The sequence below is a fragment of the Oryctolagus cuniculus genome, chromosome 6 (genome assembly GCF_051225735.1).
Source record: "Oryctolagus cuniculus isolate XC-2025 breed Fujian yellow rabbit chromosome 6, ASM5122573v1, whole genome shotgun sequence".
Classification (NCBI taxonomy): Eukaryota; Metazoa; Chordata; class Mammalia; order Lagomorpha; family Leporidae; genus Oryctolagus; species Oryctolagus cuniculus.
In genome coordinates this window covers 10261483-10281186 of record NC_142872.1, presented here as the reverse complement: position 1 = coordinate 10281186, position 19704 = coordinate 10261483, and the positions used below count along the sequence as shown (strand labels likewise).

At 47.8% G+C, this 19704-nt stretch overlaps 1 protein-coding gene and 1 long non-coding RNA gene across 16 annotated transcripts in view; one reads left to right on the top strand and one right to left on the bottom strand.

Annotated features, from left to right (window-relative positions):
- Nucleotides 1–616: 616 nt before the first annotated feature.
- On the bottom strand, nucleotides 617–16672 carry LOC138850126 (uncharacterized). 13 transcript variants are annotated; one of them, XR_016235172.1, is made up of 7 exons: nucleotides 15602–15641; nucleotides 15037–15165; nucleotides 14787–14909; nucleotides 8964–9003; nucleotides 5489–5593; nucleotides 3041–3364; nucleotides 617–1306 (listed from the first exon to the last, which is right to left on the bottom strand). It is a non-coding gene; the product is annotated as an uncharacterized LOC138850126 (long non-coding RNA). The 13 variants fall into 13 exon arrangements; XR_016235173.1 differs by lacking the exons at nucleotides 15037–15165; nucleotides 15602–15641 and adding an exon at nucleotides 16574–16672; XR_016235175.1 differs by lacking the exons at nucleotides 15037–15165; nucleotides 15602–15641 and adding an exon at nucleotides 15701–15836 and having other exon boundaries at nucleotides 8964–9000.
- The window catches only part of DTWD2 (DTW motif tRNA-uridine aminocarboxypropyltransferase 2), a 156776-nt gene continuing 152955 nt past the window's right edge, over nucleotides 15884–19704 (top strand). For all 3 annotated transcript variants that reach the window (XM_070076035.2, XM_089334835.1, XM_089334836.1), the window contains exon 1: nucleotides 15884–16074. In XM_070076035.2, coding sequence (XP_069932136.2) covers nucleotides 15884–16074 — 191 coding nt within the window. The remainder of the gene's footprint in view (nucleotides 16075–19704) is intronic.

Below are 19704 nucleotides of genomic sequence, written 5' to 3'. Positions count from 1 at the left end.
CTCCTGGTCTCCCATGGGGTGCAGGGCCCAAGCACTTGGGCCATCCTCCACTGCACTCCCGGGCCACAGCAGAGAGCTGGCCTGGAAGAGGGGCAACCAGGACAGAATCCGGTGCCCCGACCGGGACTAGAACCTGGTGTGCTGGCGCTGCTAGGCAGAGGATTAGCCTAGTGAGCCGTGGCGCCGGCTCCCACATATATTATTCATCTAAAAGATTTATTAAGTGACTGCCTAGGCTAGCAAATGGGACATAGGCTTTAGAAACAAACAGATCTGGCCACTTAGAAGTGACTTAACCACACAGAAGCTAACTTCTCTGCAATTCACCTTCCTCCTTTGTAAAAAGAGGATACCTCTCAGAGTTATTATCAGAATCAAATTTGGTGCTGGAAATCAATGGCAAGAGACCGCCACAGGCATTCAATGAGTGTGTATTTCTTTCCCTCCTTCACTGAAGTTATAATAATTCATAATGATAATTCTGAGTTATCAATAAAATGTTAAAGTTGTTTTATATTTTAAAATCGGAAGCACCCGGCGCCCCAACCGGGACTAGAACCTGGGGTGCCGACACCTTGGACAGAGGAACAGCCAAGTAAGCCACGGCACCAGCCTATTTATTTTTTAAAGATTTATTTATTTATTTCAAAGGCAGAGTTACAGAAAGGCAGAGGCAGAGAGAAAGACAGAGAGAGAGAGATCTTCCATCTGCTGGTTCACTCCCCACATGACAGCAATGGCCAGAGCTGCACTGATCTGAAGCCAGGAGCCAGGAGCTTCTTCTGGGTCTCCCACATGGGTGCAGGGACTCAAGGACTTGGGCCATCTTCCACAGCTTTCTCAAGCCACAGCAGAGAGCTGGATCGGAAGTAGAGCAGCTGGGACTCCAACTGGTGCTCATATGGGATGCTGGCACTGCAGGCAGTGGCCTTACCAGCTATGCCACAGTGCCGGCTCCTATTTTTATTATTTTTAAAATATTTTATTGATTTGAGAGGTAGAGGTACAGAAAGAGGGAGAGACAGAGAGAAAAGTCTTGCATCTGGAGGTTCACTCCCCAAATGGCCACAATATCTGGAGCTGATCCGAAGCCAGGAACCAGGAGCTTCTTCCAGGTCTCCCATGCGGTGCAGGGGCCCAAGTACTGGGGCCATCTTCTCCTGCTATCACAGGCCATAACAGAGCTTGATCGGAAGAAAAGCATCCAGGACGTGGACTGGCGCTCATATAGGATGCTGGCGCCACAGGCGGAGCTTAGCCTACTATGGCACAGTACTGGCCCTGTTTGTTTATTTTTTTAAGGAACCTAAGTGAAGGAAGAAGAACAAGTATATATACATATATAAATACATGTATATATACACAGCTTGTGTTGTATTAGTATTCTTATTTACCATTTCTGGTCTTATTCATTTGTCCCTGTGGATTCCATTCACCATCTGGAGTCATTTCCTTAGGTAAACATAGCTTTCATTTTTTTTATTTTTATTTTTTTGACAGGCAGAGTTAGACAGTGAGGGAGAGTGAGAGACAGAGAGAAAGGTCTTCCTTCCATTGGTTCACCCCCCAAATGGCCACTATGGCCAGCGCACTGCACCAATCCGAAGCCTGGGGCCAGGTGCTTCAGTGCTTCCTCCTGGTCTCCCATGCCGGTGCAGGGCCCAAGGACCCGGGCCATCTTCCCCTGCCCTCCCGCGCCACAGCAGAGAGCTGGCCTGAAGAGGAGCAACTGGGACAGAATCTGGTGCCCCAACCGGGACTAGAACCCGGAGTGCCAGCGCCACAGGTGGAGAATTAGCCTGGTGAGCCGCGGTGCAGGCCCAACATAGCTTTCTTAAATACACTTCCTTGTGCTGTTGTTGGTAAAAATATTAGGAGTGTACTTCAAAAAGTTTGTGGAAAAATGGAATGGAAAAATAGTGGGCATTTCCCACAAACTTTTTGAAAACCCCTCATTACATTCCTACATGTTAGATGCTCAACAATATATTATATACCTATTGTTTTACACAATTGCTGTTTCATGTATTTGAATCTGTTATTGTATATCTCAAGGTAACATTTTGAAACACATATGAGTATATACAGCATGAAATGACACAATTGTCAAAATAAAATGTGACCTTACCTTGCTGCCTTATTCATGGTCACAGCACCTGAATAACTCTGGGCAGACTTTCAGATTACAATACATGATTCACCATGGTCCTCATGCTAAATCTCCACCCAGGCTGCAGAACTGCCTCTCTCTGCCCTTTGACCTACTGCTGCTTCTCACTCACTCCCTGCCTTTATTAGTTACAGTTCTACTCTATGCTTTCAGGTGTTTAAGATTCCACCTGTAAGTGACATCATGCAGAATTTTTTTCCTTCTGTATCTGGCTGATTCACTTAACTTCATGTCCTCCAAGTGCATCCATGCTGTTCTGAGTTAAGGCTGAATAAAGCTCCATTATATAAACCACAGCATCTCTGTATACAATAGCTGCTGCTCTCTAAACCAGTGAGGAAAGGAGAATAAACATGTATTTATGGTGTCATATATAATTACATACTATAGAGGAAAGCCTCAATCTCCCATCAGATGTGTTTATTACTCTCTCTGTGTGCATTTAATAGTAATTCTAATCAAATGCCATCAGTCTTTCTTATCTTCTCCCATTGCATGTTGGTCTCTTTCCTCTCCCTTAGGGGAGCCTATCTCAGCAGGATTCCCAGCGTCATTTACTCAGCTGCTAAAGTGGGAGGGCAGGACTGAGCTTCAGCTGGCTACATCTGTCATCCGCTTGAGAAAGTCGGCTTCACTGCTTTCTGTTTTCCTTTCGCTGTATCACTTCTCTTTTCCCGTTGTGGTGCTTCTGGAACTCACCTTCTGAATAAGCTACATATGCTCAAGTCCTCAGCTGAGGCTGTGTTTCCCGAGAGCCCCCCCACTGATCCCATGCACCAGAAATAGTCTTCTAAAAACTGCCAACACACAGAACTAAAGTGTAACATTCCGTGAACTCTAGTGAGAAGCGTTTCACCCTCCCTTCCTTACCTTTAAACATTCAGTGCTTCCATGTCATTTTAAAATAGAACTTGACTATGAATATTGGTTTCGTTTATGAGTTAAATTAAAGGTGTCCAGCTAGGAAGGAAGAAGGAAGGAAATAAAACAGGAAAGGAGAAGAAAAAAATAAATCCCCATGCAGGGTGAATGTTCTGTCCTTGGTGGCCTTTGTGCATCATGAACGTTTGCAGCGTGTCATTTGATCCAGATATCCACGTTTCCAAGGATCAACAGTAGGAATAAATCAATACTGAAGCCTTGACTTTGACATCAGGCTGAAAGGAGGGAGTATCAGTTTTTCAGATGAGCTATCTGTGAAAAAAAATTTTATTAAAAACGCCTCATATTTTTTGCCCAACATCTGTGGTTCAGTTTTAGGCTAGGCTAGAATAAAAACAGGAGGGTTCTCAGGTCAGTACCAGCTTAATAAGAGCAGTTCTTCACGTGATATAGCAAAACACCTTCAACCTTTTAAAGAAAATAAAGAAAAATCCAGGGGCAGACATTGTGGCATAGCAAGTTAAGCCGTAGCCTGCAATGCCGGCATCCTGTTTGGGCACTTGTTCTAAACCTGGCTGCTCCACTTCCCATCCAGCTCCCTACTATTGCTCCTGGGAAAGCAGTGGAAGATTGCCCAAATGCTTGAGCCCCTGTCATCCACATGGGAGACCTGGAAGAAGCCTTGGGCTCTTGGCTCTGACCTGGCACAGCCCTGGTCAATGTGGCCTTTTGAAGAGTGAAAAAGTGAATGGAAGATCTGTCCCTTCCTCTCTCTGTAATTATTCCTTTCAAATAAAAAAGCTAAATCTTTTTAAAAATTCTAAAATCATTTATAGCTAAAATTTAATTGATAAATGAAAAAGAAATTTGATTCAGTTATTCACAAGATTATTCATGATGAGACAACTCACATATATTTTAAAATTATTATATATATAATCAACTTCATTTTACAAACAAAAATGACATAAATTAGAGAGATGTAGCCTTTTAGAAAAGATACATTCTTTGGTCTCTTATTGTTTGTACAGAAATTTTCTTCAAGGCCGGCACCACAGCTCACTAGGCTAATCCTCCGCCTAGCGGCGCCGGCACACCGGGTTCTAGTCCCGGTCGGGGCACCGGATCCTGTCCCGGTTGCCCCTCTTCCAGGCCAGCTCTCTGCTGTGGCCAGGGAGTGCAGTGGAGGATGGCCCAGGTGCTTGGGCCCTGCACCCCATGGGAGACCAGGAAAAGCACCTGGCTCCTGGCTCCTGCCATCGGATCGGCGCGGTGCGCCGGCTGCAGCGCGCCGGCCGCGGTGGCCACTGGAGGGTGAACCAACGGCAAAGGAAGACCTTTCTCTCTGTCTCTCTCTCTCACTGTCCACTCTGCCTGTCAAAAAAATAAAAAAAAAAAAAAAGGAAATTTTCTTCAGAAAAATGCTTTTTGGTGAAGGACAGTGAGCGTAGTTATTTAAGAAGTTGTCTTTTCCTTCAGATAGTGAGTTTGATTGAAGAGGTTTGCTCTGATTCTTCATCGGTCTCTGAGTTAATCTTGCTCCCAGTTGGAGATCGCTTCTTCCTCAAATCCATTGCTGTGTCTGGGGTGTTGTGAATGGATCCTTCACTGGAACCATTCACCTATTTGATGTGCTAGTTAAACATCTGAAATCCCAAACAGGTTATGTGATGGGACTCTAAATTTACTACAGCTTTGGGCCTTGGCTGTTGTCTTCACTCAAGAAGCATTAGATTTCTAAATTCCTACCTGGGTTCTGAGACACACACACACACACACACAGAGTCAAGTGCTGGCTGAGTCACTGTTTTTGGTGAATGATTAAAGACAAGACAGATTGTCCAATAAATGACCCTAGAAGTTCTCCTTTTGTGGTCTGGAGGAACTAGGTGGAGCTGAGGACTCCTCCCCTTCACCAGTGGAAGCCACAGGGTTTGGAACAACTTCTGGTAGCAGTGGCTCCCTGTCTCCCTACTGGGAAGAGTTGTGCCTAAACCAGCTTCCCACAGGAACTTATCAGCAGTGTTGCCAGACAATAACAGCACCTAAACTCAGACCACTTCGCCCTGCTGTGTGGACTTCATGTTCCTTGCTCATTAAGTCCACTTGCACCTTGCCCTATAAAGGAACAGGGGGTGGGACCCTCTTGCAAAGCACAGACCTTCAGGCACCCGCTGCACCCTGACCCTCCCTAGCATGCCTCTAGACAAGATGCCCAGAGACTGTGGGACCCTTCTGCCTGTGGCATACACCAAGGGGATGGCAGATGTTTGCACTGTGGTATTTCCCTTCTCCCACTCTTAAAAAGGAAAACACAGTACTTACCTCACAGGATTGTTCTGAAAGTTAAAATTAGTTATTCATTCAACTCATGTGTAAAGCACTGTTGAAATGGCTCTTATGTAAATGTTTGCTACACAGATTAAAATAAGTCACCTTTGAGAGAGTTGTGTCATGAGAAGAGCAAGCATTTCCGAGTCACAGACCTGGCTTTCCATTCTGACTTTGCTGCTTGTGCCCCTGTGACATCAAGTCCTTAACCTGCAGAATTTCAGAGAGGGTGTGAGTCTTAGATGATGCCTATAAAAGGATCAAGTACACACACTAGTCCACGTTCAATAAATTGCTCATCTGCCTCCCTTTCTGCCTTCCTCCTTACTTCTACCCTTGCTTGCTTCTTAACCCATTCTTTCTTTTCCTCTTTGGTCTACTCATCTGGATTCCCCTCAGTTTTTCCCCAAACTGATAGGACATGCTTTTCCCAACTCCACACATTCCACACACAAGCTGCATGGAATACAGGAATGCATCCTTAGTGGATGTGGGTATGGGGTTGGTGCACATCCTGCCGGGCCTCTTACCGCCTACCCCATGAGAGGTGAGGTGATGATAGTTGTTTCAAGTTCAGTGTGATATGCATTACTATACACACCAGTAGTAATCAGAATTGCATCTTTATGCAAATCTGGGCTGTTCTTTGCTTCCCTCTCCTGGTGAGTTTCACCTGTTGTATTTCTTGAGAGAACAGCATTAATTTGGAGAGATGTAGTAAATAAAGTAATTCTAGACTAGCCACCAAAGATCTACCCTCCCTGCTTCTCTTTCTCAGGGTCTGAGATGGTGTCATCGTTTTGTATAGTGATTTCACTCTGATGTCAGTGGAGCCAGAAAGACTAGGAGAAACTGAGACTCGGAATGAGACATTATGTTGCAGTCCTGGATATGTATATGATGATGAGCTCTGTTGTGACAGTGACTTCAAGTCCCAGGTAGATAGTCAAATCATTGGAGAGGCAGATTTAATACAGCAGGGACTGCTGGAGACTCTGTCAAAATGGAGAACCTGTGTCTGTCCCAGAGACATTAAAATAGATGCATTTCAAGCATTGGGAATTGCAAACCACATTTGTTAGTGAACTAAATTTCCCCGAGGGCTATCAGTTGGAAATATCCCTCAGACCTATACAACTTGGACTCCAGGGAATATAGCAAAAGGTAAGGGTAGAGAGTCAGTAAAGAGATCAGCATCTAGATGGTCCAAGCAGGTGGAATGGGGTGACTGGAGAGAGTTGTCATGGCACACAGTGTGCAGGAAGGAAGCCAGTAGTTAACAGAGACCCAGTTCCATGAATAAGAGTGGCAGTGAAGAATGCCAGACCCTCAGTGATAGGAGGGCAAACAAGGCAGAGTTTCCAATCAGGCAGGCCAAGGTTATGAGCCTGGGAATCATTATTGGGAATTAGAACTGGATGCAAGAAATGGCAAAACAGTGTTACCACTTACTACTGAATCACGTGCATATTTAACTAGTGATCCTTCAAACCCTTAAATATTTCCAAAACTGCTTTTAATTGCTTATTAGAGAAGACTCAGCAAATACAGAGGCTGGTGCTGAGACGCAGTGTACTAAAGACCCTACATGTGGCACCGGCATCCCATATGGTCACTGGTTCGAGTCCTGGCTCTCCACTTCCCTTCCAACTATCTGCTTATGTGCCTAGGAAAGCAGTAGAAGATGGCTCAAGTCCTTGGGCCCCTGTGCCCATGTGGGAGACTCTGGTGAAGCTGCTGGCTTCGGATCAGTTCAGCTCTGGTCGTTGCAGCCATTTGGGGAGTGAATTAATGAATGAGCACCTCACTCTTACTGTCTCTACCTCTCTCTGTAACTCTTTCAAATAAATTAATACTTAAAATAAATTCAGAAAACACAAAAAACATAATAAGAACGAACTTTGGGATTTTCCTTCTTGAGGGTAGACAAGATAGTTTCCAAATTTTGAGGCCATGTAGGGAATCAAAAGCTTTTGCCCTTTGTAGGGAGGACTTGTGGGGTAAGGGGACAGGAAACTGGGGCAGAGCTTAGAATGGGCTGTCTACGTTTCATGAATTTTCTAGAGCAGCACTGATTCAGATCTTTTCTGATTTTTGTCATGTTTGATTTGAAAACATTGTATTCAGGACCCAAAATATTCAACATAGCCCTTATCCAGCTGGATCTTCAGTATTCATAATACAACTTAACCTATTTTAAGAATTATAGACTCTCAGGATATCAAGTATTTACATCTTATTAAGATGCATGTTCTAAATTCCTTTCTGGGGGTTATGGGCTAGTGTGGATTATAGACACTGCTGATCTTTTGCTTCATAGATTCTGTTGTGTTAGAATAATTCTGATTTGGCTAAATACATGCATAGGAGAATATGAATCTTTTCAGGCTTCGACTACTGACGTGTTTTTATGAGCTGTCAGCCCTTGCACATGGTTTTAGTATGTGAGTGACTTTCAAAGGGCACAGAACAAGTCAGATGACAACTAAATGGATTGGACCCAAATTAGTTACAGACAGCCATCATGTTGAACTCAAGTTCTGGAGTTTGTATGTAAAAGTTCCAGGCTTCTGGCTTTGTCTGGGCCCAGTCTTAGCCACTGTAGCATTGGGGAGTGAGCCAACCAACAGCAGTGCGTGCTTTCTGTCTGCCTCTCAAATGATTAGAAAACAATTCAGAAAGTTATCAGTCGAATGCGAGACTGAGTGATTGGTTTGTTTTTCAAAAACAGATTTTTAGAAGAGAAATATGATACTTAGAGGAGAAACACTACAACTTGGTGTTCTCTGGGTTATTCTTGAACTGCACTCCCTTCTTCTAAAATAAACAAAATAAATCATTCATCATATGGAGATATAGTGGCATTTTCAATGAATAGGGGCTTTGTGTATCACATGTCTCCAAGACGTAAAACCTAACATTTTTCATGTGTGACGCCTACAGTGACTGCACTCAAGCATTCTAACATCTGATATTCTAACATTATTTGTGTATTTAGTTTTTCTTTAAACTTTTTTTGTAATAACCACATCTGCTTTAACAATTTTGTCATTTTTAATCTTTGTTTTGCAAAAGGTTTTAAAAAGTATGTAAATTGCCTATACAATGGAAATTTGAAAAAATAGAATAAAAGAGATAAGAAATTAAATTATAAATATTCTCAAAGGAATTTATGTGATGGATATTTTCCCCATAGTTTTTAGCTCACGGTATTTATACAGTTACTGCTTGAAGAAACAATGGTAAGAAATGTCTGTATCTGAATCACCAATGAATGTTTAATGGATTAGTTAAGAAACAGCAATGCAGGAAATAGAAATTCTAATATTAGCTCCTTGTGATGTAATTTCATGATGTCAAACCACTCAGCTCTGTTATCCCAATTTTGTGCCTTATAAAATTGTGGAAACTATTAATAGATAAACGGTTCAGAGGATGAGAAGAATGAAAGACTTCACGATAAAGAGAAACAGGACAGGAGTTGGAAGAAACGGCTCCGAAGCACAGTCTCGTCAGTTAAGGTGGCCTGGAAGAGTCACATGAGACGCTTCATGTTCCAGAGGCTGTCAGTTTTCCTCACCTCTCAAACAGATGATAAAACTTGTGTGTATCTTCTTCTACTATAAAGAGAACGGAATTAAATAATATTGATAAAAGGGCTTTGTAAATTACAGAATGCTGTATAAAAGCAAATAGTTATTTCAGAAACAACACTAGGACGTTGCTGGAGTACCATGTGTCATGGCATGAGCTTCCATTTAACGGGGCTGCTTGGTTTCAGGTGCTTCAAGGGGACTATCAGTGACAAGGCTATGTCACGTTTCTCTCTGAAGGAATTTCTAGGTGGTTCTGAGAATAAAATTCAAAGAATATTTAGAATTTTGATTTTAGTTTTGCTAAATCACCCCAATGCTATTTCAGTGATTTATATGTGTTTTGAGAACTATCAGATTTCCCCATTGTCATTTGCTCCCCATTCCTTAAACCGAATTCCAACCTCATAAACAGTAAACTAAAAACAGATGTGTATAGAAGAACCACTGGTCATCTTTGTATTCCAGATGTCTTGGAATTCTACAATATAATCAAAAGGATTTGAAAAGATCTTGTGCTGGGGCCCGGGTTGTGGCACAGGGGGTTAAGCCGCTTCTGGTGGTGCAAGGCATCCTGTATCAGAGTGCCATCTGAGTCTGGCTACTTTGCTTCCCACCCAGCTTCCTGTTAATGCACAAATGAAACTAGCGGGTGACACCCCAAACACCCATGTGGGAAGCCAGATGGAATTCCTGGCTCCTGACTTTGGCCTGGTCCAGCCCTAGCTATGACACCTGTTTGGGGAGTGAGCCATATAGGCTAGAAGCTCTCTGTCTCTTTTTCCCTTTCAAAGAAATAAATAATAACTAAAGAAATAATATTAAATGATATTTAAAAAGCAAAGATCTTGTGGAGCTAGTTTTGCTATACTGAAAGTTAACATGGAATAGTGAGGGTTCATTTCGTTTGCTGTCCCTTCTGAAATAAAACAAACATCAGGTATTTCTAGGGTTGAGTTCCTGTTTTTTTTTTTTTTTTAATCAAAACAATTTTTTAAAAAAATTTTTGACAGGCAGAGTGGACAGTGAGAGAGAGAGAGAAAGGTCTTCCTTTTCCATTGGTTCACCCCCCAATGGCTGCTGCGGCAGGCGGCCAGCGCACTGCGCTGATCCGAAGCCAGGAGTCAGGTGCTTCTGGTCTCCCATGCAGGTGCAGGGCCCAAGCACTTGGGCCATCCTCCACTGCACTCCCGGGCCACAGCAGAGAGCTGGACTGGAAGAGGAGCAACTGGAACAGAATCCAGGGCCCTAATTGGGACTAGAACCCGGGGTGCTGGCACCACAGGCGGAGGATTAGCCTTTTGAGCCGCGGCGCCAGCAAATCAAAACAATTTTTAAAAAAGATTTATTTAATTTTATTTTAAGGTAGAGTTACAAAGAGAAAGAACAAAAGAGAAAGAGAGAATCTCCCATCTGCTGGTTCACTCCCCAAATGGCTGCAACAACTGGGGCTAGACCATGCAGAAGCCAGGAGCCAGGACGTTCTTCAGATCTCCCACATGGGTGCAGGGGTCCGGGGACTTGGGCCATCTTCTGCTGCCTTCCCAGGATATTAGCAGGGAGTCTGGACTGGACGTGAACCAGCATCTATATGGGATGCCAACATGGCATGTGACAGCTTTACCTATCATACCACAATGCTGGCCCCCCAACAAAAGCATTTTTCATAATACTAAAATTAATTTCAAAGCTGAGATTTCCCTAATATTCAGGACTCCTATATCCAATGGCATACTTGATATTCCCACTTAATTTCAGTGTTGGCTGTTTAAAACAGCATGGACAGAACAGAATTCTTGGTAGCTTACCTGCTACCTCTCTTCTCAAAACACATTGTTTACCCCAGTCTTCCCTTTCTCAACTGATGAAACCATTACTCAGTTACTGTCTTATCGTTCAGTTAAAAATCTGTTTCCATGATTCTTCTACTTTACCCTACATATTTAAATCATCAACCAATTTTCTGACTTCACTCTAAAACACAGCCTTAATATTTTTGTTACTTTCCATTTCTGTTATTACCCTATTATACATAAGCCCCCACCTCTTTCTCTCACATTTTTTAGCCATTTAACAGAAACTACAGACACAATGTTTCATTACCCCTAAATACTTCAGTGTTTAATTTCCAAACGTAAGGAGGTTCTCTTAAAAAGCCACAAGTTTTAAAACAAGGAAGCTCTCGTTGATGTAATACTTTTACCTACTCTAGAGAACTTTTTCAGATTTCTCCACAGATGTAAATAAGAGATACTCACTTTTAATACCTTAAGTCTACAGAACAACAGAACTGTGTTGTCCTCATGATGGCAAGCACAGTCCATGAACAGCAGGACTATGGAATCTGTTCTTCTAGTTGTTTATACAGCACCTTTATGAAAACTCAAGAAAGGAAGTGGGCGACTGGGTATGCCTAGCACTGCCTTGTGGTGGATCTCTCATTCGTAACTTGAAATGTCTGGTCTTTAGTCCCATCACAACTGTAAGGTATGGAAGGTGACCTCTGAGGACCCCCTGGTTCTGCAATTCCATAATTTAGGGATGGCTTGTCTCAGGCTGAACTCTGGCACTGTGTTGAGACTGTTAGCAGCTGGGTTCCCAGCATGAAGGAAGTGGTGATGAAAGACAATTCTTGCCCTCAAGGTCCTCACAGGCTGCTGTCCGAGCTCACGTACCGGGGCAAGGATGTAGCTTGGGAGGAAGACGCGAGTGAAACCGGGGCTCTCTCTGCTCTAGGATTTTAATTCTGATATTCTGATTAACGAACTTGGACTGTGAAAGCTAAACGTTACCAATAATTACTTTTGCAATATTTTTCCTAGAGATATTTGAAGAATAAAAGGAAACTTCCAGAATGCTTGTAGTGAGTTCCTATTTCCCTCCACACTTCAGGGTCAAAACAGAACGATTGGAAAGGAGAGATGAGATCAGGGCTTGTGACTTTCAGTTACTGGCTCAGATGAGATGACAAACAGGACATGTTAGAAGAGGGTGCTCAGTGGGCTCAGAGCTGTCAGGAGTTCCTTTTTTTTTTTTTTTCTTTTTCTTTTTATCCTAAAGGCACGTCAAGATCAGGATTTTTAATTCTCTTAGGTAGACATTTTAACATATGGAATGACACCCATAAATCTAGACCACTGGCGTCAGCTTTGGATTCCCTGATGAGGGCTGAGTGGGTGGGGCTCCCACACGCAGATGGAGCCTGTCCTCCTTCATCACTTGGTGGAGCCTCCCCCTCCATCGTGTTGGGCTTTTGCTTTTCTCCCACTCTCTTTCTTTCTCCACTGACAGGTGTTTTATTTATCCTTAAAGGTAATTATTTTACTGGGCACTGTCCCAATCTCTTTATGTTGAACACAATCAGCTGATTATCTGTCATCCCTCTAGGTAACGACAGAAGACACCTTATATAGCACAGTCCTACAAGGACAGGAGTGGGAGGAAGAAAGGGAAGAAGACAGATCTCCCTTTGGTACAAAAAATGCTCTGGGGGTGATACCTATGCAGCCAAAGATGACAGAAAGAAATGACTGGGGTAATAAATTACTACTGTGGTGAGAATGTCCCCCAAGTTGGATTGTGATATATTACAAAACAACATATAATCCACTGTAGAACACGGAGGAGAGAAACCTGAGTTATATTCTTTTGTTATGAGACAAACCCATTACTTTCAGTAAATTGCAATGGTTCACAACTCAGGTGGTCATCTAGATCATGTACAGAGCGACAGACTCTGTTCCACTAGGTTTGTGGTAGAATCAAAGAGTTTTTCAAGTCATGATGAACGCTCCATAGAGAACTCTAATCATCCCAAACACTGGAAACAAGCATGGAGAGCACAAGACATGCGAATTAAGGAGGCCTGCGTATTCTGTGTGGCCATCTTCCTCTTTGAGCCTTGGCCTTCTCATCTGTAAATGTAGGATCTTAGATTAGATCACTCGTTTTCAATTTCCAGGGCAAGACAGAATTTTTGGGAGTATTGATGCCTGTAAGCCTCCCACACAGATCCTGATCTAAGGCCACTGTGCTGAGGTTTCTTGGATGATTCTAACATAAACTAGCCTGTAGAGGTACCACGTCAGACTCTCTCAGTTCTCTTCCTCCTCTAAAATCCAATGGTTTTAGCTGAAGATTCAATTTTTATTTCATTCAAATGGTTAAATTAAAAAATTGCCTATAATCTGAAATGGATTTTTAAATTTTAACTAACTCCCATGGGAATATTTAATTCTAATTGTAATAATAAGTGTCTCCTGTTACAAAACCAAATGCTGGAGGCCGGTGCTGCGCTTGGGCCCCTGCACCCATGTGGAAGACCTGGAAGATCCTGATTCCTGGCTTTGGATGGGCTCAGCTCTGGCCATGTGGGGAGTGAACCAGCGGATGGAAGATCTCTCTCTGTCTCTCTCTCTGTTTCCCTATAACTCTGCCTTTCAAATAAATAAATAAATATTTTAAAAAATTGCTGAACCAAAAACATCGAAGCAAACAAGGTGCTTTAAAAAATAATCCTGAGGCTAGGAGATCAAAATTACATGTGTGCATGTTTGTGTAAGAGAAAATAGAGGTAAGACACTTCTAAGTTAATTAAGAACCTAGAATTTCAAGAAAACATTAAAGCAAAACTGCACAGCCAGGAAATGTAAAAATCAGAGTAGATTTCTGAGGAAAACCAGGCAGAGAAACAAAGACATTTTTACAAAGAACTGGTGTCAAGACACTTGAAGAAAGAGGCAATAAATTTTATATTGATGGTACAGCTAAAGAAGAAACAGTGCAGGTCTGGTGACAAGTAGGACGAAAGCTAAGAAGCTGTGAAGGGAGGCTGCATCCTGGGACAAAGGATTAGAATCCCTTCACTGGAGTTAGAGGAAGCACTGAAGTGTTTAGGGATGAGGAAGCTGAGGAATCTTCATACATGACTACCTCCCTATCATCAACCAGATCACTAAAGAACTGTTTATGTCAAAATGATGACAGACGTACACAAGGAGCTTGCATTAAACATTAAGCTTAACATTAAACATTAAATATAAGCATGCAATGCACTCATTATTAATTCACATGAAAAAGATAGGGAATATTCAGACATTAAGGAAAGTTCATCCGAGGAAATCAAGGAGTGGAATGAATCATAACCACCTTCCACACCCATGACTTCATAGTAGTTAGACTGCTGTTAGATTATAAAATGTCTATTTTTATTTATTTGAAAAGCCCAGCAACAAAGATAAAACCCCCTGCAGATTTCCTCCCTAAATGTGTGCAAATAGCCTGGGCTGGGCCAGGTCCAAGCCGGCAGCCAGAGTTTCACACGAGGGGGGCAGGGGCTGAGGCATCTACCACCTGCTGCCTCCTAGGGTGCGTTAGAGTCGGCGAGGTCCAGAACCAAGACATCCCAAGTGGTGTCTTAGCTGCTACTTCAAACACCTGCCTTGTTATTAGACTTTGATAGAAGTCAACGTTTTCTTGTTTACTATTAAATACTGTTTATATGGCCATTTATTTAGTGCAATATTTGGAAAACACAAGAAGAACACACAGACCTTCCATTCCAGCATACTGATATAAGTATTGATTTTTAGTTTTTCCGTATGCATATGAGTTTGCAACCATAAATTTAAGTGAGCAGAACTGTGGCCTTACGTTGTCCAAGCCCTGGCACCACCCCGTGAATGTGTTACTTTGCACAGCAAAAGGGAATTAGAGCTGCTGCTTACTTGACTGTTAACAGAAAGACTATTCTAGCTGGAAAGAAAGGCAGAGGGCGCTCCGGAGATGCGGTGGGCAGCAGAGGAACTCACCTCTGCAGTGCTGACCTGGAGGACGGGGCGGGCAATGCTGAGACCAACAGGGGAAGCCGCAGGACCTAACACCTGAGAGCTGAGGGCCTCCTCCCAACCCTGAACCGCAGTCCCGTGGCATCCCTGTCGGATTTTTAAGATTTTTAATTATTTTAACAGACTCAGTGTGCTTTGTCGATAGAATTCTAAGAACACAATGACATTCCCTTCCTTCTCCCTTTTGGTTTTTGAAACAGCATTACACACTTACATGACAGCACAAAGCCTTACTACCTCACCACGTGCGTTTAACCAGCGAGAAGACCCCGCGGACTGGGAAAAGGCATCGCCGTGAGCAGTAGCTGCACGGAGGAAAGACCACGCCACGCCTAACGGCAAACTGCAAGGCAAGCACAGCTCACTCAAACCACAGTGGTACCGCGGTAACCACCGGTCTCCCGAGGGACACACCGACCAGGGCTGTGTCGGACTTGTGCTGACACAGCGCCCGCTTGAAGCCGCTGCGACGGGGATGAGCGACAGAGACGACGGGAAAGGCGGCGGGGGCCTCCGTCACCTCCCGCACTTCGCAGAAGTGAACGCCCACCCCGGCGCCCGAAGGACACCCGGCTCCGGCCGGGCCCGCACCCTCCCCACGGCGCGCGGCTCGGAGGAGGGGTCCCCGGCAGTGCCTGTGGCCAACTGGGAGATGACCAAGACAGCACCCGGCCGGACGCGCTCCCCGGCCTCGCGAAAAACAACTGGGGCCGCGAACAGACCCTGCAGTACAAGACTTAGAAAGGCACTAGCCGCGAGACGGGCTCCTGAGGCCTCACCCCCACCAGCAACGCAAGGTGCGCTCACCTACGCGGCCCCGGGCCCACCCTTCCCTTCCGGGTGTAGGATGGAAACGCCCCCCCCAACGCGGGGCTGACCAATGGGCTCGTTCCTTCCCCGCCGTGGGGGCGGGCCCTCGAGGAGCCACTTCGGGGACACGCCCCCCGTACGCGGCGTACGTGCGTACGTGGCCACGTGCGTCGCGAGTCGGTTCCCTCAGCGCGTGGCGCCCCCCGGCGGCCACAAGGACTCAATGCTCCGACTCCACCTGAGCGCCTGCCATGGAGCCGCAGAGAGAGGCGCGAACGCCCGGGGACCCCACGGCACCGCCGTCCGGGGCCTCCAGATCTCCGACGCCGGATGAGGAGGGGCGGCGGGAGGGCGGCGGCGAAGCGGACGGCGCCGGTGCGGACGGGCTGTGGGCGCTGCCGGTGGAACCGGCCGAGCGGAGGCCGGAGTGCGGCCGCTGCAGGTGACCGCGGGTCCGGGGGCGGGCACTGGCGGCGGCCCCCGGAGGCGGCGGCGCCCCCTGCCGGGGAGGCGGCGCTGCGACCCGGCCCGGGGGCGCCGGCTGGGCGGCCGCGCGGCGGGCTCGGCCCCCACCCGGAAGCTGCGTGTCCGCGTCCGCGACGAGCCCACCTTACTTCCGGTCAGCCCTTGGGCGAGTTGGGGCCGGGACGCGGCCTCCGTGTGCCGGAGCCGCCCAGGCGTCTGAGGGTGGCGCGGCCGCTCCGGTGCCTCGGTCTTGTCCCGGACACACTAAACCGGGGGCGAGGGTCAGGCGGGGCGGCCGCCCCCGGGGCTAGTGAGCTCAGGTGGAGCACAAAGTCCCCCCCCCCGGGGTCCTCGAGTGACCCCTTCCTCCCGGCCCCCGGACGCGCGAGCCCCGAAGGCGCGTACGAGCACGGAGCGGGCCTTGCAGAGGCCGCCCCTGCACGCTGTCACCCGGGCGTCTGTCTCGCTCCCGCTACCTGACCCTGAGCGAGGCTGCTCCGTCTCGTTTGGGGGTGTAGGACGGGCAGAGAGAACAGGCAGCCCGTGCGCCCGGGGCTTTCGGCCCGAGTGGCTCGCGTGCACGCGTGTGGAGGGCGCGCAGCCGCGAGCAGAGCGGCCACAGGCCCTGGCCTGCCGGGCGGATGAGCAGTCAGGACCGGCAGTGAATGCCCGCGGGAGCCCGCCGCGTCCTGGGCTCGCCGCGCGGTGTGACCGCGTGCTGCCCTGGGGCAGCTCCGTCCACCCGCGGGGTGTGCACTTCTCCCCAGGTTCCCGCGTGGTGTGACCGCGTGCTGCCCTGCGGCAGCTCCGTCCACGCGGGGTGTGCCGGGGTATGCGGGGCTTCTCCCCAGGTTCCCGCGTGGTGTGACCGCGTGCTGCTCTGGGGCAGCTCCGTCCACCCGCGGGGTGTGCACTTCTCCCCAGGTTCCCGCGTGGTGTGACCGCGTGCTGCTCTGCGGTAGCTCCGTCCACGCGGGGTGTGCGGGGCTTCTCCCCAGGTTCCCGCGTGGTGTGACCGCGTGCTGCCCTGGGGCAGCTCCGTCCACCCGCGGGGTGTGCACTTCTCCCCAGGTTCCCGCGCGGTGTGACCGCGTGCTGCCCTGGGGCAGCTCCGTCCACCCGCGGGGGTGTGCACTTCTCCCCAGGTTCCCGCGCGGTGTGACCGCGTGCTGCCCTGGGGCAGCTCCGTCCACGCGGGGTGTGCCGGGGTATGCGGGGCTTCTCCCCAGGTTCCCCCGTGGTGTGACCGCGTGCTGCCCTGGGGCAGCTCCGTCCACCCGCGGGGTGTGCACTTCTCCCCAGGTTCCCGCGCGGTGTGACCGCGTGCTGCCCTGGGGCAGCTCCGTCCACCCGCGGGGGTGTGCACTTCTCCCCAGGTTCCCGCGCGGTGTGACCGCGTGCTGCCCTGGGGCAGCTCCGTCCACCCGCGGGATGTGCACTTCTCCCCAGGTTCCCGCGTGGTGTGACCGCGTGCTGCCCTGGGGTAGTCAGGTAGGAAGTCAGAAATGAGCTTCTGTGTGTGTGACAAAGGCCTAAGGAGTTGACATCTACAGCATCCGCATCTCAAAGCCATCCCCATAACCTTCCAGGTGCAGCCCAGTGTCTGTACTTCAAAGTCCCGCCGGATCCTGATGACCTTGCAGGGAGTCCTGCCCCTTCTACCTGATAACCTTCAGGGTGCAGCCCAGTGTCTGCCCCTTCTGCCCGATAACCATCTTTCCTCTAAGGCGGGGTGATGCCCTCTTAAGTCTGATAACTTAAGAGGGAAAACTCAGAAAGGAATTTTTCGTATTTACATTCAACAAGTCCTTTGTTCGGGAGGAGGAGAGGGAGAGAGAAAAGGCGGGAAGGCAAGACCCATCCCTTTAAAAACCCCAGCCTAAATGTACTCTATGCACTCTCTCTCTGCCCCTACCCTAACAAACCTTGCTATTTTGCTTTCCGCTACTCTCTGTCTCACGCCTGAATTCTGTGTTACGCAAAGACAAGGACCCTTTGCTTCTCCGGTAACAGTAGCACCGCCTGTGGGGGGCTTCTCCCCAGGTTCCCGTGTTGTCTGACCGTGTGCTGCTCAGGGGCAGCTCTGTCCACGCGGGGTGCGCGCGCGGGGCGGGGGAGCGTCTCCCCAGGTTCCCGGAGCTCCTACGTCCCCGCCTTAGAATCACTCTGCAGTTTGCTGTGAGATCCTGCACTGCCCTGGTAACCTCCATGAAATGAAATCCAGTGTGCCTTTTCCTGTTGATTTTTTTTTTTAAAATTTATTTGACAGGTAGAGTTATAGACAGAGAGAGACAGAGAGCAAGGAGCCAGGTGCTTCCTCCTGGTCTCCCACGCAGGTGCAGGGCCCAAGGATCTGGGCCATCCTCCACTGCCCTCCCCGGCCACAGCAGAGAGCTGGACTGGAAGAGGAGCAACCGGGACTAGAACCCGGCATCCATAAGGGAATGCCTGATTTTTTTTTTTTTTTTTTTTTTTGGACAGGCAGAGTTAGAGAGAAAGAGCTTCCTTCCGTTGGTTCACTTGGTTCACCCCCAAATGGCTGCCATGGCCGTCGCGCTGCGTCAATCCGAAGCCTGGAGCCAGGCACTTCCTCCTGGTCTCCCATGCGGGCGCAGGGCCCAAGCACTTGGGCCATCCTCCGTTGCCTTCCAGGGCCACAGCAAAGTGCTAGACTGGAAGAGGAGCAACCGGGACAGAACTGGCGCCCCAACTGGGACTAGAACCCGGAGTGCCAGCGCTGCAGGCGGAGGATTAGCCTAGTGAGCCGCGGCGCTGGCTCTGATTTTTTTTTTTTAAATATTTATTTGAAAGGTAGAGTTATAGAGAGACACAGAGAGGGAGAGAGGGGTAGATTCACTCCCCAATGGCCTTACCATCCAGAACTGAACGGGTCTGAAGCCAGGAGCTTCTTCCTTGTCTTCCCCGTGGGTGTAGGGGCCCAAGTGCTGCTTTCCTAGGTGCATTAGCAGGGAGCTGTGTCTGAAGTGGAGCAGCCAGGACTTGAACCAGCACCCATATAGGACTCCGCCGCCGCAGGCATGGGCCCCTTCTGTTGACTTTTTCCTCCATCTGTTGGCAGTATTCCACAGCTGAATGCTATGCTGACTTTAGAAACACTCTCGTTGGCCTTGCTTTGGTTTGTCTGACTTCTCTGCCCTCTATCTGTTGCCTGTTCTGTGCAGACTCCGATGTTGGGCTCTGGAGCATGACTGTAGGTTCTCCTCTAAGCCTGCATCCTATCTCTGGACATCTTGGCGACTTTTCAGCCTTCACCTACAGTCCTGGTTTTCTAACCCCGATCTTTCGGAGCACCACAGCTGTGCATTCGCTGAGCGAGCGTTTAGGGCCTGTTTAGCTAATTGCTGACGCAGTGGAGTCCACATCCCTGTGCGTGTCCATTCTCTTTCTGATGCAGATAATAAAACAGCAAACAAGCAGTTGTGCACGGTCATGCATTGCTTATTGGTATTAGCACTCTGCCGTTGTGTGAACAGCCTTGAGTGCACTTATTACCATAGGCCAGTCGTTTGATGTGGCCCTTTGAAGCAACCCAGAAGTGGTAAACTTGAAACATATGAGGCTGCTGCTTGCATGGCACAACACATGT